Below are 24,313 nucleotides of genomic sequence, written 5' to 3'. Positions count from 1 at the left end.
AACCAACAGCTTAATGGAATCTCTAACACACTGGTGAATTCTAGTCATCACTAGAGGCAGGTCCGGACTGAGAATTAGAATAGGCCCTGGCATTTCAGGTACACAGAGGCCCAATCAGCCCACACAGAGGCACAAACAGCCTCCACCAGCCCACTAAATACTGACCTTCAATAGTACCTTATAGCAGCCCCTCTGGCATTTGCCAGAACCTACAGATTGCCGGTCCGGGCCTGACTAGAGGCATCACATGTTGGACAATGAAAGCAAAATTATATTGTGGGCATTGTAAAACTGGGCTTATCAATACTGCAAAATTCTTTAAATACAGTTTACTATCATTTTATGAAGCCTTTATAAAGCCTTTTTAAAACAAACATCCATTACCACAAGCGCATTTCAAGTGAAGATGCCAAGATGAATGATTGCCAAGGGTTTCTTTTTTTTTTGAGGTGCTCTCAATGCAGAAAATTGAACAATTCAATGGCAACCTACTCAAAAAGAATAGTCATGCAGGGAGTTCATGTCTTATGGGTCCAAAGTTTATCCTCCAGATAATTTAACTGAAAATTTCAAGGGCTGTTAAATAAAATCTGGACAAAAGCAACAGGTATGGAGAACAAGCTTAATAAACTGAGAGGTTTCTACAAAGCTGCAATGCAAAGGCATCAGTTAACAGGTCTCGTTGGTACTGCTTGGTCATGACACGCTTGCTTGCAACACGTGGTAGCTTCACAATTACACAATGACATTTAAAACAACACTCTGTTACTCATTCTCTTTGTAACAAATAACAGCACAAAGAAGTGTCCTTGTATTTCCAACAATGCATTGTTTTGGGACAAATATAGCTTATCGACTAGACAATTGAGACCACTTTCCTTGCTTGTGCTGCTGAGGGACACTGACAGCAAATTCACACGTTGATTCAAGAGAATGTTTGGAGAAATCAGCTGCAAAACAAATGCGTGCCACTGGGGGAGAACAGATCACACACACATGCATACAAATACACACACACATATATACACACTCTATAGCCACAAATAAGTGGATACCTGCCTGTCAAACATCTTGTCCCAAGAGCAATAGTATTTATATGGTATTGGTCCTATCATTGCTGCTATAAACAGCCTTTACCCTCTACTCTATAGGGAAGGCTTCCATTCATATGGAAAAGGGTGGGCACTGATATTGGGGTCAAATCTGGCTCATTTCTGTGTCACAGTTCATCTTAAAGGTGTTAAGTCGGGTTGAGGGCAGTGCTCTGTGCAGGTCAGTCAAGTACTTACACTCCCATTTCTGCAAATCAAATCTGTACGTACCTCACTTTGTGCATAAGGGTCTTCTTCAAACAGATGCCACAAAAGCAGGAAACACGGAACTGTCAAGAATGTTTTTGTAGGATGTATAAATACCTGCCATCAATGATTGTTGTGACTTAAATGACAAATTAAAATAATTGGAAGGGATGTCCACAAACTTTTGGCCAAATACAATATATATAAAATATGGCAGTTGCCTAGCAAGATCCCAAGAAATAATGTGAAAAAAAGATAGGCTTTTGGCATTGTTAATATGAGGTAACTGATTTCCACTGGTTTTCAGGGCTTCATATGCACATAAAGTCCATATAATAACCCTTAGATTCATATTAGCTATCTCAGAACAAGTATTTCCAGGCCACGAAAGCAAGCTGGTCTATGCCATTGAATTCAAACTTATCCCCACCCACCATATAAATTACATTAAATACTGCTCAGTTTTTAGGAACAGGCATTCCGTTTAAGGGGAATGGATCAAAATAAAAGCTAAACCAATGTAACACTACATATTGAATGCATATTTGGCAAGAAATGTTCCTAGGCTATATTCTCCTGAGTATTTCTTTTTTTTTTTTCTTCCTTATTTTACATACAAGGTAATACACAAAAAGCCTTGTTTAAATTACAGCAAAACTCAGTGCAAGTGGCAAGAATGGCAAAAAACGTACAGTATCAGCAAGAAAAAAAGTACCCGCTAATAACTTGCAGTACTGAAATGGTGCGTGTTGGGAAGGTCATGCCCTGTCTGATGTTAGTTAAAGAAACCATGTGCATCTGATGCTGTGTTTCATATCTAGATACAAAAAAGAAAGATGCAGAGGAACGGCATTGAAAATACTTATAAAGTGTAGTTGCATCAGTGGCGAAAAAAGGAATGTTATAACTTGCTACTACAATACAGACACGAGCGTTCCAGTTTTAGGATGTGAAAATCATGGGGGCAAGTCTACTTTTTGCATATGGATATATAATCTATTTACAGTTTACCTATAAAACCTTGATTTTCATTTTAACGGTCTTCGATGAAAACAAAATTAACATTCAGAGGAAAATTCCTGAGATAGGGTCTTGTGACACACAGTCACTGAGAATAGAAGCTGCTGTTGGGTCCTCCAAGGTGTTAGGTCCATCCCTGTTAATTTGTGACGTTAACTTATTTTAAGAAATAAAATAAAAACATAAGGAGGACAGTGACACCACTGTTCAGTTCCCTGCATGCGCAAGGTGTATATAGCACCATCGTGAAGAGATCTCCTGCATCCAGAGAGGATGGAAATACTTTATAAAACAGTATTGCTGCTAAGACTGCTGTAGTGTGCACCAATAATATTTCCAGGAGGCAGTGGTAGCCAATGGCTGACACAAGACTTTTTGTAGACCAAACAATGCGCACAGCATTAATGTCACTAGGTGAAATCTTTTGTTGGTTGTTCATCTGTTGTGCATTTGTCGGTCATTTCCTGACAGAAGTCCACGGTCACTGTTTGGCTGATCTGTTCCATGCACTCCCCCCTCTCTGTGTAGGTTCCAGGATCAGATCCCTCAGGAACACATCTTGCTATACAATTTTCTGGGATGTTATTAGGAAGTGAATGAGCTCCAAGCTGTACGGAGCCTTGCTCATTGCAGCATGGCATGTTATCACCTACATCATGAGCTGTTACAAGGTTTTGTTCTCCTCGTGCTGGTAAGGGGTTGAAGGTGGCAGCTGTGGGTAGATCCATAGGCTGTAGCACAGGGCAATATCTATGCAGGGCTTGTATCTGCTCAGGGCTCTGGATATCCCTACAAACTTCCTGGGAAAGACAAGAGAAATTGTCCAGTAATTCTCCCATGCATGCCTTCAGTTGGTTCCTTTCTGTTAGCAACTTCTCCTTTTCACATACCTGAAGGAATGATAGCAGACAATAACAATATTAATAATATCATTTATTTTGACAAATGTCTAGTTTGTCCTTTACCTGGTGATAACGTGTGATCAGATGAACAGTATGCACTTGCAGTTATTGTGGCATATAAACAACACAGGAAAGTCAAAGTACTCCTCTAACGGAGAAATAATACACGTGAATACAGGCTAAGTAACTCACTCCTAAACACAGAGGGCATTCTTCCATTTACATCAGCTCATCCTAGAGTAATGCGAAATGCACATTAAATATTTCTGGCCATGGACAGACTTGATAAACAAGTGAGTGATCTCAGTAGTTCATCTGCTCGATGTTCCTACCCACTCTCGGCTGATTGTGCTATAACTGAAAGAGCTGCACGCAATGTCTAAAGTCAACTATGCCGACCTGAAATCTGTCATAATTTAACTGCTGCACTTCAATTGTTGTAGAATAATGTGGCACTCCACATAATAGTGGATGCTTAGATAGTTGTTGCCTCAGAATAGCTTTCTCTATGGCTTAGAGACTATAGTACTGCTATGGAATCTGTTATCCGGAAATCCATTATGCAGAAAGTTCTGAATTATGAAAAGGCCTTTTCTCTATAAAAATAAAACAGTAATGTGTACTTAATCCTTATTGAAAGCAAAAGCAGACTTGAGCGCAGAGGAGCTTAAGGGTGCCATCTTTCACTTCTTCGGTTTTCTTCAGATACTTTTCCTTCCATTTCGCCATATATAGAGCTCTCAGGCGCATATGCAGTTGGCTCAAATATTGGACTGCTCATGTGACAAATAGTTCAGTGTCGGCAATCCCTTTCCAAGGAAAACTGAAGATGCGGAAGAAGCACCCAAGAGCTTTGCTGCTCTACTCTGCACAAGTATGTGATATTCATAATTAGAGACATATTTTGCACTAAAGCACTATGATGGGAGGAAGCAGGGAGGTGCCACTATGGGGGGTCGCAGAGGGGGCTGTTCTCATTGGGAGTGTTAGTTCTCCTTCAATTTCTACATGAGAAGTAGAATGTTGTTCAGCAGGAGCGTAGATAAGTTTACCTATGCATTCATCACAAGGAAAGGATATGCACCACTCACTAGTTTGTGTATTTCACATTCTAAGTTCTGAATGCAGTCTAGTTTCCTTTTGCGACAACGCTGGGCAGCAATTCTATTTTTGCTTCTGCGCCGAACATCGTGAATAAATTCCAGCTGCTCGGAGGACAGCTTGTGCATCTTTACCATCATCTGGAAATCGTTTCGTGGAAGATCTGTGATTTGATCAACAGGGAAGGGCAGTTTGACCTATGGAGCAAAATAAAGTACAATATAAAGAAACAATATTTACAACATTAGAACAATATTTTTTCTCTCCTCTATTTCAGTATAGACAGCAGCATGACTGTTGAGCTGAGGTGAGTGCAGGTTGTTCATCATTGGATTTCCTTGCTTTATTGCTTTGTTTTTGGTGCAAGACAAATCTACACACCCAGCATGGCACTATTTCTAATCAAGTGTCACAAGGCAGACTACACTAGCCTAGGACACTGCTGTTATGAAAAATATGTTCAGTATGTTCCAGTGAAAGTTGGTTTAAGGTTAAAGACAAGATATTTAGGATCATTTGGAGGTTGAAGTAATTTCAGGTTTAATGAACAAAGGTCAAGAGGAGAAGTAGTGTTAGACAAAACAAAAACAAGCAGGACCCCTGGAGCAGGTCTGGACTGGGATTCACAATAGGCCCTGGCATTCCAAGTACACAGAGGCCTGAGCAGCCCCTCATCAGCCCAATAAATAGTGAGTGTTTAAGGCATCTTACAGCAGCCCCTCTGGCATTTGCCAGAACCTACAGTCCGGGCCTGCCCTGGAGGGTGAGGTCAGGGAATAAAGGCAGATTTGCCTTTTCTGGGAGAAAGGAGCTCAGCTATTTTGCCTGGAAAACCACTCAAATTCCCTAGCATAATTTCTATCTCTTTAGCGACCTTTAATTTTCTCCATGGATCCTATCTGCACTTTTATAGTCTAGGTCTATCTTCCCATAAGGCTGTCTTTTTTTCTAATTTGCTGCTAGTAACTTATTACTGTAAGTAGATGTGTTACTACCAGAAGTGCCAACTAGAGAGGATGGATCAGACCATAGGACCACTGGGGCCCAAGAGGTATAACTCTCACAAAAGCTTTTCAAAAAGTTCCCAGATTAAGGGGGCCTTAAAATAACTTTTTTGCGTGGGCCAATAACTTCTAGCTGTGCCACTGGTTACCTCCCTTAAACTGAGTAGCTCTCAGAGTTACTAAGGGCATCCGTGCAAAACCTAATACATTTTATGTATCTTAATACCACATATGGCAGTGATTTATTGAACAGCAGAATTTACCACTAGAACTTGCATATAATGCAGCATGTTCTCTCCCTTTAGCATCAATTCCATGATGTTGGTGAGAGCCAGTTTTCATATAATTTCCCAAATGCCGACCTGTCTATTTAAAAATGGGGAAGTACTTATTGATAAAGGATACCATAAAACAAAACTAGTGAAGTATAACTGTTAAACTGTAAAATGGACCTAGGCTGTAGTAATTCAGGACTGCCACTAGAAAGCAGTACATACACATGAGATCAGTTTGTATAATTTAAATGAATACCAGCAAAAGTGTATTTTAGAGTATCTTTCTTGGATAATTATCAAAGTGTCTGAGAGAGTTCCTGCAAATAGTCCTATGATTCATTCTAAAACACACACACACAAAATGACAACTTCTGGTATCTAGCCAAATCTGCAAAGCACTCATAAATGTTATAAGATAATTGGGACAAAATTGTATTTTTTCCTCTTCTCTTTGATTTTTATTTTCTGCAATGAGATGAAACACTGCATGGTCTATTTACAAAGGGCTAAGTGCAAGATCGCTAAGGGTCACAAAACTGGGGCATTTGCAGTAAGCTCAGAGCCCTTCTGGCTGCACCGAATTTGAATGATAACCTTAATGTCAGAGTATATATAGTTAGTATTTTTTCATTAGATGATATATTACAGAGTGCCCTGGAAATAGCAGCATTTAGCAAAAATACAAAAAATAAATGCATGCTGTAATGTAATAAAGGTTATATTTGCTGATTTGCAAAGAGTTGTATTAGCTGGAATAATGACCTTAGTCCCCATTCACACAGCTAGTCCTCACTACACTTTGCACCTTTCCTCACGTGGATGTCATATCAGCTAACAGACACCCAAATAAAAACACTGGCTGAACAATAAACATGGCAGGTGACCTTATGTATGATGATGTGGATAATTTCTTATTTACAAAGGTCACACATTTTTGGCAAAAGCTGTTTAGTCATTTCCTTAAAGGAACACTCCAAATGATGATAATGTTTTTCTTCAATGGGAGTTAGTATGGGTTAATTGTGTAGAAATATTTCTATATATCAACGTTTAGGTTAATAACATTTTATACATTTATTTTACTAATAATAAATTCTCGATTTGGTATCTCTGTGTATTTAGGTTATGCATCTTTGTTGCATATGGAGAAGTCATCGTTAAAAAGTGAGACAGGTTTTCCATCTTCCTGTCACCAGAGCAACTGGCTAAAGTTGGCCTCAGATGGGAAGTTCCACTTGTTTGGCAAGGTCTTCAAATTTGATCCTGCAAGTGTTGGACAAATTAAGACCTATACGTTTGGCTCCTGGCACCAAAAACTGTGTCACCTGGGATGCATGCAGACCTGTAAGGAGAGGGCCACATTTCTGATCAATGTTACCATGCCCTTTTCAAATATAGTTGTGGTGGTCATCATCTTGGCCCAGACCTGTACTATACAGTGTCAACTCTGGCCAGGGCTTGTTGAGTCAGAAGCCAGCATTGGCCAATATAAAACTACCAGCAGTAATGCCTTTAGCTACCTCAATGGTGGATATACTGGCACATATAGCCTTAAGTAATTTGTTCTGAAAAGTCTGGAATTAGAAGGATTTTTTGAAAAAAATGTTAAAACACTTTGGAATTCTAGTAGTACTAGAGATGTCAGTTTCTTTCAAAATCATATTTAATTCAAAAATATACTTTCTATACCTCAAATGCCAACATATCTCAATTTTAAGCAATTCTGGAGGCTTAAATAACTACATGAGATTTTCCTAAGATATCATTTTAGGACAACGACCTACAGTGTACTTCTGTAAAGCCCTAAAGATTTTTTTTTTTTAAATCTATTATGCATGTAAATCCAGTTAATGTGAAACTAACAGCCAATCAAACAGTATTAAGAGTAATAAACCAAACTATAAATTCTAAAATTATTGGTGGTTGAAGTTAAAATGTGCCGAAAATACTTAAATGGAATAATACAATGGGACTGAAATGGGTGACATCTCAAATACAAAATACTTTGCAATTAATGTGGGCCAAATGCTTCACTGCAACCCAAATAATTAGTACAGAAACATTTGCAATCCATTATTTGCTCAATATTGATGTGTGGGCCCGCCTGAAGCCTGCATGACCCGCGGGTCAGGTGGGTTTGTGCCGACTTCCGCATGACGTTCTAGGGCACGTTCGGGCTGAACTTTAGCCTCCTTTCTCCCCACTTGCGGCCTTCCTCCACTCTATTTCTGCCTTTGCGTGACTTTTTATATACTCGCACAGGCCCTGTCCCCTTTCATGACATCACAGCAGGGTGTGGGTATATAAATAGGGGAATGCGCCGGGTAAGGGTTGGATGCAGGTAGAGGAGCAGCGGATTAGGGTCGGGTGCAGGTCAAGGAGCAGCGGATTATGGTCGGGTGCAGGTCAAGGAGCAGCGGATTAGGGTCAGGTGAGGGACAAGTTTTTTTTAACCCAACCCGCACATCAATATTGCTCACTTATATTTTGGTATAGATGTTTTTATATGTGGGTGGTACAGACAGTTATGGTTGTGGCTGTCTGGGGGCAGCCAGTAAATTATTTCAAAGCTGAATTCACAAATATTTGAATGCTATAGCAGACAAATATTCAACCAATGTAACTATTATGTGACATCCACAGTAAGATATTTTAATAATTTATTTTCCCTTCTCATTCTGTAACTAATTGCTTGCAAGCCTTGAATCTATTTGTTCCTGTATACTACCTGCATAGTCCCTGTAAGAGGGATGGAAATGATTCAGTCTTATTCACCCTCCAGTTAAAGTACAATGAGTAATGTATAATGAGATACTCCACTGGGTTACTGGGATTAGGGATGCACCCAATCTAGGATTCGGTTCAGGATTCTGCCTTTTTCAGAAGGATTTGCATTCGACCCAAATCCTTCTGCCAGCCGAACCGAATCCTAATAATCGCTTGACTTTTTGTCACAAAACAAGAAAGTAAAAAAGGTTTTCCCCTTCCCACCCCTAATTAGCATATGCAAATTAGGATTCAGTTTGGTATTCGGCCAGATCTTTCGCGAAGGATTCGAGGGTTTGGCGGAATCCAAAATAGTGGATTTGGTGCATCCCTACTTGGGATGTCAGACATAATAAAAAAAGTTTTGTTCTACAGAGAAATACTTTTGGACGGAAAGAGATTAAATCATGAAACTGTGTTTGTGCCTCCGTTTTACCCACTACATGAAAGGGGTCCCTCTTCTCATTCCACAAGTTTTCAAAATGGCTTCCTCTTAAACCATTGTTCTGTCTTTTCTCCCTGTTGCTGTAACTATTTGGGTCAAAGCCCTATAGTACCTGGAAATAAAAACCTAGCTGCACAAAAAAGGAGAAATCTTAAGAATCTCTGGCAACAGTAATCCTATTACAAGAAACCTCATCTTATCTTTGTTTATTTCTGACTCAGCATGTCTTGCTGAGTCTCTTCCTGACTCTCTTGCGTTTAACATTGGTTCTCCAAACTCCAATGTAAAACGCCTCTCTCATTCCAGATTCCTGTCTTTTATCATGTACAGCTACAACAGGGGTCTCTAGTATATGAAAATTATACATATGCATCACATAATGTAATTTTTGGATTTTTGTGACTGCATTGCTCTTCAAGGTTTGAGTGTAGAGGCCTGTGTCAATTTACTAAAGTGCAGGACAGGGAGAAAAGTGAAGAAAACATGTACTGCACTAAGTAAATTCCCCATTATGTTGTTAGTCTGAAAAATGACTACCAATTCAATAAATTAAAGGCATATATCGAATTATGCGTTTCACTATTTTCTGCAATTTCCATAACTTCTAGAAATATACATGAAATACACGTTAATGTAATATCAATGACAGCTAGAGCTTTTAGTCTAGAGCCAGTTGCAAAACAAGACACACACAAATTAGCCTTTGTATCTACAAACAAGAGTGGAATAAAGGACAAAGGCACTGTGTGAAAGGTCAGACAAAAATGGTTATGTAGGTCACAATGGCACTGTTTGTACATATTTCTCAATGCTTACCTCCTGTCCGCTGTCCTGAACAGGACATGATTCGCTGTCTGCTTCTGAAAAAGATCCAGACTCATCACTTGAATTAGTTCCATATGACCGCTCACATTTTATCTGGGGCCTAATGTTATAGAGAGAGTCTGCCATTGAACAAACTTCTTGATGGTCATTGGTTGGAAATCTTGGACCCTGGGAACAGGGAGATGATGAAAATTCACAGAGAGGAAGGCTGCAAGGTGAACCACCGCTGCCATCTTCTGCATATGAGTATGATGAGCATGAACTAGATGTCCTGGTTCTGGTTTCCAATGGAGGGGAACGGGGGCAAACTTTAATTGGCACAGGGCAACTGGGGTTAGGCCGCAGCCTTCCCGGCAAGGGGTCTGCTACCAGTCCACTGTGGGAAAAGGCATGGGAGCTAGGGAGAGATTGGCTACCTCCTGCCCACAAACCCTTTGGCACATTCTCAGAAATTTCTTTGTCTAAGCAGCTCACACCAGAGTATGATTGCTCCGGAGTGCTTATTTGGTCACAAGCACTTGAAGAGAATATGACACTCCTCCTGTCTAGTTCCACCTCATGTTTAGAGGTCAGCTCTGAACCAGACCCCCTGAGAGGGGATGCTATTAAGAAATTAGCGGAATCTTTATGAGGTTCAAAATTCCCAATAAAAGAGTTGTATTCAGTTTTATGGTCACCCTGAGTTGCCCTCTTTTCTACAGGGCATGCAGGACTTCTGGCAAAATGCTGTTGGGAAGTAGCAGGAAAATCCATTACCTCTGCCCCTTTTGTTCTGCTAAAAAAAGTTCTTAAACAGGAAGGTGAAGATACATTTTTGGGGTTATCAATACAAACAGGACTGGGCTGTTTCCTGACCATCTCAACATCTCCATCTTTGTCTCCGATGTCTGCTTCATCACCGGACAAGCAAAGAGTTATACTCTCTTCTTCATTGTCATCATCATGAGGCTCACTTTTGATCTGGTTTATAGGGAATCCTGGTTTAAGACCAGTTTCAGAATTCTGTTCACTAAATGTGCTTGTAAAACCTGAGGTACTGTGGGATGCATTGTCAACATTCTTAGTACAAGCAAGCTGGTATTTCTTGTATTTTGGATAGCGGATTATTGGATCCTTGTCTAAACTCTCTTTGTCCTTTTGCATATCACAATTAGGCAGAATAATATCATTTCTGTCTACCACCCTTTCTCCTGCACTGAAATTGAACGACTCCTGATCCTTAGGGCAGGATATTTTTGATGTTTCAGATTCCATTGTTTCCTCTTCACAATCAAACGTATCAATATGCATAGGCTGGCGTGAGGTGTCTTGCTTGCACAGAAACAATCCATCCTCATTGTTTAGTAGCTGCGTCTGAAGAAAGCGGAAGCAGGAGTCTTCCAGGTTGTGCATACGTAAAAATTCAGCACAGTGGATGACCTCTTGGATGTTTTCTTTGCTCAGTAACAGCTTAGCAGTATAGGCAAACTGCAACAATGGACCAAATCCTCTAGCTGTGACCTGCAAAATAAAAACAGGGAAATTACAAGTGTTGCAGCACTGCAATTGTCCTGAATCCTTCAAGTGTAGTTAGGTAAACTGACAGCTACAATATCCATATATAAACACAGTAATGTATCAGTTAATCTTCTATTGGGTCAGTGGAGATTTTACTGTTACTATTTAATGCTGCTTGTGTCCACACATCATGCCTAAAAGAGGACATAAAGATTATAACACTGTGACCTTAAACAAAGTCTGGTTCTGTGATAAATCTTGTTAAAATAGCACAGTTTATGGAATTAGAGGATATATGTGGAGTTAACAATAACAGTATTCCACAGAATGCAGAGTTACAACCTAAGATCATGAGGATTTAGAAAGTTATGAGTTTTCTAGTTAATCATAAGCATGTTAAAGTTATAGTGTGTATTGTGAGAACACACAAGGAAAAGCGGCATTATATTTTGCTATGGAACATTTTAACCCTAGCTCAAATAAACAAGGTTGTAACAATTTTATTGTAAGTCTTATTGCTAGTAGAGAGTACACAAACTACTGGCAGAAACACAGTATGTTGGGTTGAAAAAAGACACACGTCCATCAAGTTCAACCTTTTAACTCTATTTTAACCTGCCTAACTGCTAGTTGATCTAGAGGAAGTCAAACCCCATTTGAAGTCTCTACATTTGGCCTCAGACGGGGAACAAAATGGCAATGGGACCAGTCCCTGGATCAACTTGTACTATGAGCTATCTTTTATAACCCTGTATTCCTTCACTTGCTAAAAAGCCATACCACCCCCTCTTAAAGCTATCTAATGTATAAGACTGTATGACGGATTCAGGGTCAGAATTCCATAAAATAGATTAATTTATGAATAACTTTCATGATGATAAGGTGTGACATTTTTACATGATACATTCATTTTCATAGTTCACATAAGGGCTGAATTGTCATCTCTAGAGAGGATGGTTTTCTGTATTAAGTGTGATAAGTATGATTGGAACATAAGGCAAGTTATTTTTAGTGTTATTTTGTAGTACTCCATGTGTATGACCCTACCTAATTACTGCTTCTAATCCAACTAACCCCTGAATAATGACTAAAGGTTCAAGATGAGCCCAAACTTGAAAAACATGTTTACTGCTTGGATGCGGACAATGCCAGCTGCAATTTGTCTAAGTAGAATATCACCTTTACATCATACAAAAAGTTCATTTAAAGGTAAACAACCCCTAAAAGTGATTGCAAAATCCTGTTGGATGATGCATTTATCTAGGCACTCACCTCACATAAGGTGAGTAAGGTGTAAGGTGGCCCCAGAGAAGTGGCACATCACTAGTCCGGTCCCCAAACCTTCCCCATTCTTGATTTAACCTCAGAGATGAAGGAGCCAACAGGTGTGAGCTACATTAACTTACTTTTGTGCATTCAGTACTGGCCCAAGTGAAATATTTTTTACTCTTATTTTTGATTATTTTGTGTTGTCACCTTAAATAGACACTACAGCAGTGCAAGTGACAAGAGGAATGTGTAGAGAGGGAAATACTTATAACTGTTGTAGACCATAATTCACTGGACCACTCTTAAAAAAGAAAACCCCAAAACCAGGCTTTCCAGATCAAAACTGGTCAAGTGGCAACCCTAAGCAGGTCTCGTATACTAATTGTAGGCACCAATGGCAGACATGATAAAACAAAATTCACCAAGAATTTGTGTCTAATTATCCTGCCACAAAGTAGCTAAGCACCTAAAGTGTTTGTTGCACTGATTGAACAGTAAACAAGGAATGTAAATAATGCCAGTGTCGGCCAACATCTTGTTCCTATTCAAGACCCGGTGTAAACATTTGCACCTAATACTGGCATGCCCAATTATTAAGGAAATGCTAAATATAAAGAGTGCATTGTGGGTAAAACATCCCAATTTAGATTTAGTTTTTTCCCCCACTTTTCCCTGCATAGTAAATCATTAATGCCCTACTGTATTTTAATAAATGGAATCATAAGGTCATTTTCTTTTAAATGAGTTCAAAGTATAACCCTAATTAAATGCAAGCTTGGGTTGCAAATTAAATAACAAAGACATCAAACATTATTTACTTTGCATTCTTTAAATAAATATATCTGTGAATCCTATTTCATATTTTTTGTATAGCTGCCTAGCTCCTTTAAATGAACCGTGGGTTAATCGCTCCAGGGAAGGGATTTTCCCGTTGAACCACAAATTAACCATAAACAAACTCATAAGGATTCAGAACATTCCATAGTGGAGCTAATTCATCAGGCTGCTTGCACGGAGAATCATTGACACGAACAAAAACAGCATTCATTCCATTTCAATTCACTGCATAATTTCTCATTCAGTTCTCTCATTGAGTCATTGTAGTCTATGGATGTGCTCTGAGGAGCATAGTAAAGGTGTATGCAAAAATACTGTATAATAGATAATGGTCACCTGTGGCCATTGCTGAACATGTACATATTAAAATATAGTGGCTACAAATATTCCTTGTGCATTTCACGGGGAGACATTTGACTGGAAGAATATGAAAAATAGTATTTTCAGCACACTTCTATAAGGAATAATCATATAGTCTTATATAAATGTGTTAAATCGTAATAATAGTTACAGTATTCATTTCTGCACAGGGACACAGCACAATTCACATGTAACAGGCAATGTCTTACAGTATAGAACCGACGCTATTTGATATCATTCAAGTTCATGACAACTCATAATAAAGGCATCTCCACCTGCAGCCTGAGCAAAACTCTAACAGTTCCCTGTTTCACCCTCATCTGGAGAGCTGTCACTTATATTGGATTTAAACACCTAAAGAAGACAGATTTGGGATAGGGCTTACAAAGCATCAGGCACCATAATTATTGTAGTTAAAGTACAAATAACATATGAATGGAATGATAGGTAGTAAAAGTAAGAACAAGTAACAATACAATTGTAGCCGTGCAGAGCAAACGTATTTCAGCTTCTGGGGTCAGTGACCACCATTGGAAAGCTAAAAAGAGTCAGAAGAAGAGGCAAATACATAAAAATCTATTAAAAAACGAAGCATAAAATATGGGATCAATTATCTGGAAAACCTGTTATCCAGAAATCTTGGGAATGCAGTCTCCCATGGACTCAGTTTAATTTTAATCAAATAATTCATATTTATAAAACAGAATTCCTTTTTCTCTGCAATAATAAAACAGTACTGTGTACTTGATCCACACTAACATATAATTAATTCTTATTAGAGCTGAAACAACCCTATTGGATTTATTTAATGTAAAAATATAAGTAGACTTAAAGGAGAACTATACCTCCCATAGCGAAAAAGCTCCACTGGACCCCCTACACACCTACGCCCGCCCAGAACAAGTGTCCCATCTAGCAACACCAACCGCACATGCAGAACAACGGAGCACAGGGGGTGCCATGTTTGCAAGCCTCAGAATCCTCGTTAAGTGAGCGCTGACACTTCAGCTTTTGGCGCAAGCACAGTTGGAGCTGGAAAGCTCTGTAAATTAGAAGAAGAAGGATCTAGAAAATACAGAACCTGGTTGACATGAAGCACCTGAGCTCCGATGCGCTATTCTGCAAATACAATTCAGTGTCTCCAGAGGGGACACCCATTCCAATACAAAACCATGTGGGAAAGAAGCAGTGGGGGGGGGGGGTAAACTGGGGCCCCTAGGGGGGTTTAGTCCTCATTTAAGTCAAGTTTTATTGACCTTTCAACCATATACAAGTGACACAGTACATAGTGAAAATGAAATAACGTTCCTCCAGGATCATGGTGCTACATATAAGACTGAGATACAAAATTACAATTTATAAAAGTGCACATGTGCAGCATAAAAACACAGGACAAATGAGTTGCATAAAGTGCATGTGTGCAACATTTTGGACAGTACAACATGAGACAAGACAATATACTCTGCAACACTGACAGTAAAGTGCAGATAGTGAATTGTGCAAAGATTTAAAGGAAAACTAGTCAGATTAAGAAACTTCAACTAACAATTGCTTACAAAAACAAACCTCTCAGCAAAAAACGATCAACATGACCTATGGGTTACTTTTAATGTACATTCATATTTTAAAAAGTAGTTTTTTAGTTTCAGTTTCACTTTTAAGAGTTGAGATGCCTGATGGCTTGTGGAAAAAACTGTTGCACATTCTGGAAGTCAGTGCCCGAATACTGTGATATTGCTTACAAGATGGCAGGAGGGTAAAGAGTTGTGTGAGGGGTGTATGCAGTCGCCCAACAATGCTGGTGACTTTCTGGATACATCGAGTGTGGTAAATGTCCATAATGGTGGGAAGAGAGACCCCGGTGATCTTTTCCACTGTTCTCACCACCTGCTGTATGATCTTTTGATCCAATACAGTACAATTACCATACCAGGTAGTGATGCAGCTGCTAAAAATGCTTTCAATTGTCCCTCTGTAAAAGGTGGTGAGGATGGATGGTGGGAGATGGGCTTTCCTCAGTCGCTTCTAGGCCTTCTTCACTGTAAAGCTGGAGTTAAGGGACCAAGAGAGGTTTTCCGCCAGATGGACACAGAGGAATTTGGTACTCTTGATGATTCCACAGAGAACCTGTCAATGTTCAGTGGGGAATTATCACCTTGTGGTCTCCTGAAGTCTACAGCTATCTCCTTTGTTTTGTCCACATTCAGAGACAGATTGTTAACTTTCACCAGTCCGTTAGCCATTGCACCTCCTATCTATATGTTGATTCATTCTTGCTGATGAGACCCACCACGGTTGTATCATCTGTGAACTTGATGATGTGATTCATCCCATTCTATGCTAAACAGTCATTAGTCAGCAGTGTGAGCAACAGTGGAGTGAGCACACAGCTTTGAGGGGCTCAGTGCTCAGTGTGATGGTACTAGAGATGTTGCTTCCGATCCAGACTGACCGAGGTCTCTCAATCAGGAAGTCCAAGATCCAGTTGCAGAAGGAGATGTTCAGGCCCAACAGACTTAACTTTCCAATCAGGTGTTGAGGAATGATTGTATTGAATGCCGAGCTGAGCTGAAGTCTACGAACAGCTTTCGTACATACAGTTGAAGCCACTTGGATATGTGTGTTAAATGCGTAATGACTCGGGATTAATTGAAGAAACTGTGTTATCTAAAGTCCTCTTAACTCATTTAATGCATTTTACCTTTTCATTAGCATACCAAAGCAGCATGTTTCACAATGGTGAATGCTTTACTTAGATGGGATGCTGTGACACAAGTTTCTGTGTTAAATGGTGTCAAACACACAAACCAAAGTTGCTTCATCTGTAAGTGTCTTTATTGTCTAGGTGAGTGAGTGCCAGGGTAGTGGTGATGGCGTCGTCAGTTGAGCAGTTAGGACGGAAGAGACACATGAGGGTTCTTTGGCACAGGAATAATGATGGACAGTCGAGTGTAAAAATAAAAACTGGGTAAATAGATCGTATGTGCAAAAACAAATGCTTCTAATAGTTAGTAAGCCAAAAATGTAATGTATAAAGGCTGGAGTGACTGGATGTCTTCTACTACTTCCTGCTTTTCAGCTCTCTAATATCTAATGAGTTAGTCAGAGACTTGAAGGGGGGGTGCATGGTACATAACTGTTCAGTGAGTTTGCAATTGATCCTTATCATTCAGCTGAGATTCAAAAGCAAACAGTTATGACCCATGTGCCCCCCCTTCAAGTAACTGATTGGTTACTGCCTGGTAACCAATCAGTGGAAACCAAGAGAGCTGCAAAACAGGAAATAGTGTTCTTGCTATTATGTTAGACATCCAGTCACTCCAGCCTTTATACATTACATTTTTTATTTTGCACAGCCTATCTATTTACCCAGTTTTTATTTTTACACTGAATAATTCCTATAAAGCACATGGGTACAACAGCAGTACTCAGGGAGATGTTGAAGATGTTGGTGAGAACATCCACCAGCTGGTCTGCACATTGACTGAGCACTCTTCCAGGGATGTTGTTTGGTCCTGCAGCCTTACTTGGATTTCTTACATGAGTCATGGTCAGACATAACACCTGGTCGTTGAGAGGAGACATGGTCTTCTCTGCGTGCATAGAAGTTATTCAACACATCTGCTAGGGAAGCATTGTCATCACAGGCTAGAGATGTCATCCTGTAGTTGGTGATAGCCTGGATGTCTTGCCACATGCACCTTGTATCACCGCTTTAAGGTATGAAGATCCAAATTATAGAAAGATCCCTTATCCAGAAAACTCCAGGTCCCAAGCATTCTGGATATTAAGCCCCATACCTGTAAATGGATTAGAACATATGGCATGAGTAGACTTCTGCTAGGTGAATCGTTACGAATAAGAAGAGATGACTACTAGGTCCACTGTCACAAGCAGGTCCGGTTGAGATTACATATGGAGTGTAGACATGCTGAAAATACTTCAATTTAAATTGCAGCGTTTACATAGGGAATTTAGGTTGTAAATTAAAAATCAAACCAAAGAACGGCTCCATGAGAGTCGAAACACGTTGATGCACCATGCACTAATAAAAAGCCCTTTGATATATATTTGAGGAGTCAATGCCGTGAGTGCTTTCACTGGACTGATATTTATGAATTTGGTGAGCACCCGGCTCCTAACTATATGAATGGTGAGTGCCGATTTATTCGATATATATATATATATATATATATATATATATATATATATATATATATATATATATATATATATATATATATATATATATGAGCACAACTTTCCCTTGTGATCCCACTGGTGTCTAATAAAAGGGCAGCCAAGTATGGAGGTTTACTTTGAAAGCAGCAAGTTAAGTTGCAGGTAAAACCAAGTCCCTTTGTAAAATGTATAATGAAGCAACAGAATTCTTAATGAATCAGATAAAATTGAGCATAGGACTGGCCAGATATGGGATGACTTTGACGTAGTTGGCCAGCTGAAATATATTGCAATATATGGACAAACAATCCCTGTTTTGTTTAAAAATGTCGCTGTCTTAAATATATTGATAATGGGTTGAGTGCAGAGGACTCTTGTATTTGACTATATATATATATATATATACAGTATATATATATATATATATATATATATATATATATATATATATATATATATATATATATATATATATATATATATATATATATATATATATATAAATAATTATGGGCTGGACTGAATGCAATGAAAATCACAACTGTCAACTATTTTTTCTGGACATATATTAAGAGGTAAATTTGGAAATTGGCTCTAAATAGTCAAATAAAGGTGGCCATACACGGGCCGATAAAAGCTGCCGACAGACCAAGTCGGCAGCTTATTGGCCCGTGTATGGGGGCCCCCGACGGGCTTCCCCGATCGAGATCTGGCCGAAAGTCGGCCAGATCTCGATCGGATGGGGTTAAAAATCCCGTCGGATCGCGGCCGCATCTGTTCGTTGATGCGGTCCCGCGATCCGACCGCCCGTTTGGCGAACGCTAGGATCCGATCGTTGGGCCCTAGGGCCCACGATCGGATCAGCCCGATATTGCCCACCTCAAGGTGGGCATATCGGAGGGAGATCCGCTCGTTTGGCGACATCGCCAAACGAGCGGATCTATCCGTGTATGGCCACCTTAAAAAGAGAGATTTGCAAGGGACAACCCATGAACTATTGTGCAAGGTAACATACTTAATATTTAGTAGAAATAAATCTAGAGCAACTGCACTTGCTGAGTAATCATTGAAGACATTCCACTACTCATCCGAGCAGCTTCTTCTGTTCAACTGACTGGTACAGGAAGTCCACAGCATATTAACTCTTTCAATAATCCAGTCACATTGTAACTATCCAGAGAGGTGGCAAATGAAACTCACAGAGGTTGTGAATGCTCGTGAGGTTACTCTGATAGAATTACCAATTACAACGTTATAGGTCTGATGTAGCCATTGTGTGTTCATTCCTTCCCACCCAATTGCCTAGTAATGCGTTTCCCTTTAATCCAAGTGCCTTTGGGGCACAAATTCACTAGGAATTGGCATTTGACTTTTTACATTTTTTTAATCTAAGAAATGAATCTATTCTCTGCTTTGGAATATGAAATCATTTGCATTATTTCCAATAACTTCCGTTAGTGCTAAAGTGTTCTATCGCATATAATGCTGTATGCTAGATAAAAACCTAACCCAGTTTCAGATTTGTTATTGAGGCAGGCTATTAAAGGGCTACTGATGCCTCAGGAAATACTTTGAAACCTACTCCGCATGCAAGCTACTGATCATTAAAATTCAGATGCTAAAATTCAGCATTCACTTCCATTGTTCTTTCACCTCGTGCTCACTGCCCCAAAGGAGTTCTGTATTCAGAAGATAGTGCTGCCAACAGAATTATGTTCTGACAACGTTGCACATATCTCTAAATAAAGCATAAATAAATATATTATTATTTTTCATCTATGGTAATCCTAATTATATGTAGCACTATGCACAGGATGTTTCAGGCACAATGAGAACCTAAGCTTATAATCAAAGTTTGGTATGTGGGCGATCACAGGGCGATCAAGTGACTTGCCCAAGGACACAAGAAATTGATGAAGGAATCAAACCTTGAATTACATCAGAAAATAGGGAGGTAAACATGGGCAGGCAAGGATTCTGTCTCCAGCATTTATAAAATGCACTGGTTTAACAAAGCATACCAGCATTTTCACAATCAAACACATATTTATATAGATACAGGTATGTGATCTGTCATAAAGAATGCTCAGGACCAGGTATTTTCCGGATAGGGGCTCTGTAATTTGGATCTCCATACTTTGTCTACTAAAAATGTTTTGCCATACAAAGGAAGGGGGGAGGCACACCATAATCTTACAATGTCCATGAAAACCACGTTGAAAGCTTGGACAACAGCCCAGAAAATGCTTCGGACAAAAGGTGTACAGTCTTATTCTCCACACGCTCCCCTGTGGCGAAACCCAGGATTACAACATTTGCTGAGTGTGCGTGGTGGTCACAGCTGGGAATTAAATATATAAGAGACTTATACCCTAAGGGACAATTGATACAACTCGAACAGTTGAATCTTGTAGAGCCGCTAACCCAAAATGTACGTTTCAGATACCGCCAGCTCCATCATGCGGCGTTGAGCCAATTCACTGCAAGGGGTCCCAAAGTGGAGGTTACTGTGCTTGAAACTAAGCTTCAGCTTGAGACCATGGCTAAACCTCTCTCAAATATACAGTATATCAGGTCCTTATGCTCCAGAACTTCCAAAGGCTTCTACCCTGTCAAGCCAAATGGAGCTTGGATACCTACACGAACAGATAACGATTGGGCCACTGTCCTACGGCACCTCCTGTCGGCCAAGGACAAATTGATACAGGTTAAATTTCTTCATCGCATCTATATGACACCAGAGAGACTTAACCTGATAAATCCGGATAGGTCAAAAATCTGTCCTAGATGTGGATTGGAAACCGGAAACTGGTTCCACATATTATGGTCCTGTGTTGAGATCCAAGGCTATTGGACACAGGTCTTCACTTTTATTCAAGAGTCATGGTGCTACCAATAGAACCTACCCCATCTGCTGCACTACATGGATTAACAACGGGTCACAACTTTTTCCAAGGAAGGCAGAGTGTTCCTCCAAACTCTTTTGTACTATGCTATAAAAATGATAATCCTCAAATGGAACAGACCACTAGCTCCTACTATAGAGGCCTGGAAACTGCTGGTGAACGCTGCTTTGCCATTTTATAAGGACGCATTAATAGCTCGGGGATGTCAAGACAAATTTATTGACATTTGGTTACTCTGGATTCTAAACCCGGACACAAATAGCCCTGCAGTTTTGTAGGAGATTACTTGCTAACTACTACCTTGGTAATTTTGTGATGACTTTCCCTACCTTTCTAATAGTGTACCTTGTGGATAGTAAAATCAGGATAATATGGAGTGTAATTCCTGCATGCTGTCTGTAAGGTGTGAAGTAGTTGTTTCGTAACATCAGTGTTTAGTTCCTCCTTCCCTGCCAGGATTTCAAATGATGCAGAAACAGAAGAACTGTTAAACAGTTGGATTTATTGGCATTTATTCATACTTTTTGAAGAAACAGGTAACTGTGATATATTAGGGGTTTCTGTATTATGTGGGCCTCTTCATCAAATTTCGGTTTGGAAGCTGGAGTTCCCCTTTAAAGGAAAACTATACCCCCAAAATGAACACTTAAGCAACAGATAGTTCATATCATATTAAGTGGCATATTAAAGAATCTTACCAAACTGGAATATATATTTAAGTAGATATTGCCCTTTTACATCTCTTGCCTTGAGCCACCATTTCGTGATGCTCTGTGTGCTGCCTCAGAGCTGACCAGAAATACTTCAACTCTAACTGTATCAGGAAGAAGTGTGGAAGCAAAAGACACAACTCTGTCTGTTAATTGGCTCATGTGACCTAACATGTATGGTTTGTTGGTATGCTTGTGAGTGCAGTGAATCCTACAATCCCAGGGGGCGGCCCTTATTTTTTAAAATGGCAATTTTCTATTTATGATTACCCAATGGCACATACTACTAGAAAAGTATATTATTATGAAAATGGTTTATTTACATGAAGCAGGATTTTACATATGAGCTGTTTTATGCAATATCTTTTTATAGAGACCAACATTGTTTGGGGGGTATAGTTTTCCTTTAAGAATTCAAGTGCAGCATATAACCTATTATACTTTGTATTATAAGGGCTTCAACAAATATTCATACTTGTCTCCCCTGTTCTAGCTGCTGACAAAATCTACTTGGAGAGGTAAGAGAATATACTGTACATAAATGTAGTTATTTTACATTTCTGCGGTTTTGAGACACTTGAATTTTCCCTGCATGCAATGAATAATCGGATCACGTTCACAGTTAAATTAGAAATATGATTGTCCTGCTCTGTGTTACAGAGAACTAATGATTACAATGATTTAATGGTTCATGTTGACCTGTTGCTTTTACTAGAAAAACCAAAACAGATTATGAATGGACTATGGTCACGGGGCCAAGCACCCAACTTTCAGTTGTATTCTGAATAATAGCAGTCCGACATCACTAACCTGATCAATCAATGTTTTTGGTAGAAATTATATTTCTACATGGCAAATAGGGATGCACCGAATCCACTATTTTGGATTCGGCTGAACCCCCGAATCCTTTGCAAAAGATTTGCCTAAATACCGAACCAAATCCAAATCTGCATATTCAAATTAGGGGTGGGAAGGGAAAAACATTTTTTACTTCCTTGTTTTATGACAAAAAGTAACACGATTTCCCTCCCTGCCCCTAATTTGCATATGAAAATTAGGATTCGGTTCAGCCAGGCAGAAGGATTCGGCTGAATCCGAATCCTGCTGAAAAAGGCCGAATCCCCAACCAAATTCTGGATTTGGCGCATCCCTAATGACAAATAATTTACAAGTAAGTTTAGTGGAGTAATAGAAAACCAACAGACCCAACAGTCATGACATGCATGTTGCTGATTCTGTGTCTTTAATTAAGGCTTGTTCAAAATAATAGCAGTGAGGCGTTCATTTAGTGAGAGCTGTGAAAAAACAGGTATCAATCCCTTATTTAAGGAAGGAAAGCAGCAAATGTTGTGCATGCTGGTTATAAAGCATTACTCTCCGAAAATCTGAGTAAAATGGGTCGTTCCAGTCGTTCAGAAGATCAGCATACTTTGATTAAAAAATTGATTGGAGAGGGAAAAACATATAAAGAAGTGCAGAAAATGATAGGCTGCTCAGCTAAAATGATCTCAAATGTTTTAAAATGGCAACCAAAACCTCAGACGGAAAAACGGGAAACTACCATTTGAATGTATATACGAATATCCAAAATAGCAAAGACTCGGCCAACGATCAGCTCCAGGAAGATCAAAGAAGGTCGTAAATTACGTAAAGTACTGTTACAACGAGATGACGCCTATGTGAAGCCAAGATGTCAGCAAGAAGCCCCTGCAAACTCCTATTGTTGCAAAAAAGACATGCTGAAGAGGTTACAATTTGCCAAAAAACATATTGACTGGCTTAAAGAGAAATGGCACAACATTTTGTGGTATTTTGGGTCGAGGGGCTGCAGACAGTTTGTTAGATGACCCCCAAACACTAAATTCAGGCCACAGTACACTGTGAAGACAGTGAAGCATGGCGGTGCAAGCATCATGAAATAGGCATGTTTCTGTGTTGGGCCTATTTCTCACATACCAGGGATCATGGATCAGTTTCATTACATCAAAATACTTTAAGAGGTCATGTTTCTTTATGCTGAAGAGGAAATGCCCTTGAAATGGGAGTTTCAACAAGACAACAACCCCCAACACTCCAGTAAATGAGCAACATCTTGGTTCCAGACCAACAAGACATTATGGAGTGGCCAGACCAATCCCCGGACATTTATCCAATAGAAAACTTGTGGGCTGACACCACAAATGCTGTTTCTGAGGCAAAACCAAGAAATGTAGAAGAATTGTGGCATGTAACAGGTGCAACAGATGTGCAGCAGTTCTCAGAAACACTGGTTATACAACTAAATATTAGTGCAGTGATTCAAAGGAAAGCAACATCTTGAACATTTTTCAGTTTATATAGTGAATCTTTGAGTTTGTAAAGAAGAATGCAGACACTGCTATTTTTTTTTTTTTTTTGAAACACCCGAATATTCCCTTTTCTTTACTTTCTGTAAAGGAATAACACAAATTTGATAAATGTTTCTTCATGTTTTGGAATAGAATGTGCAGTGTTCCCAATGCATTTGCGTGTTTGGAAATGAAAGCTATTATAAGGATTTTGAGCTAAACACGCTTATTATTCTGAAAATAACTGTATATGATTCTATTTGGAAGTGGTTTATTTGCTGTGTAGTATGTGCAAGTTTGTTATAAGCGTGTTAGTGTTCAACAAGAGTTTGGAGTGAATTAATTCGCTAGATACAATGCAATCTTTCCCCAAGGTATCAAATATACATTAGGTGCAACAACAAAATACCTTATGTTTATCAAATCCCTGATGCAGGTATAATTTTGAAAGTACAACACACATACTGCTTCTCTCACACGGATACAAAGGGAAATAATCATAAAAAATTTAGTCCTAAAGTTTTAAGAGTCACAACTATCCAAATATGGCTTGCATACATCATATCATGGCCCTCTTATTAGAGTTGAA

General features: G+C 39.3%; 1 protein-coding gene across 2 annotated transcripts in view; it reads right to left on the bottom strand.

The window, feature by feature from the left end:
- Window positions 1–883: 883 nt before the first annotated feature.
- Window positions 884–24,313, bottom strand: part of bach2.S (BTB domain and CNC homolog 2 S homeolog) — a 183,374-nt gene continuing 159,944 nt past the window's right edge. For both annotated transcript variants that reach the window (XM_018265431.2, XM_018265432.2), the window contains 3 exons: window positions 9,628–11,136; window positions 4,312–4,518; window positions 884–3,208 (listed from right to left, as the gene is read on the bottom strand). In XM_018265431.2, the coding sequence (XP_018120920.1) occupies window positions 2,729–3,208; window positions 4,312–4,518; window positions 9,628–11,136 (2,196 nt within the window). In that variant the 3' untranslated portion in view covers window positions 884–2,728. The remainder of the gene's footprint in view (window positions 3,209–4,311; window positions 4,519–9,627; window positions 11,137–24,313) is intronic.

This window comes from Xenopus laevis, chromosome 5S, assembly GCF_017654675.1.
Source record: "Xenopus laevis strain J_2021 chromosome 5S, Xenopus_laevis_v10.1, whole genome shotgun sequence".
Taxonomy (NCBI): Eukaryota; Metazoa; Chordata; class Amphibia; order Anura; family Pipidae; genus Xenopus; species Xenopus laevis.
Note: the sequence above shows the minus strand (reverse complement) of the source record. Positions and strands in the feature narration are given on the sequence as shown.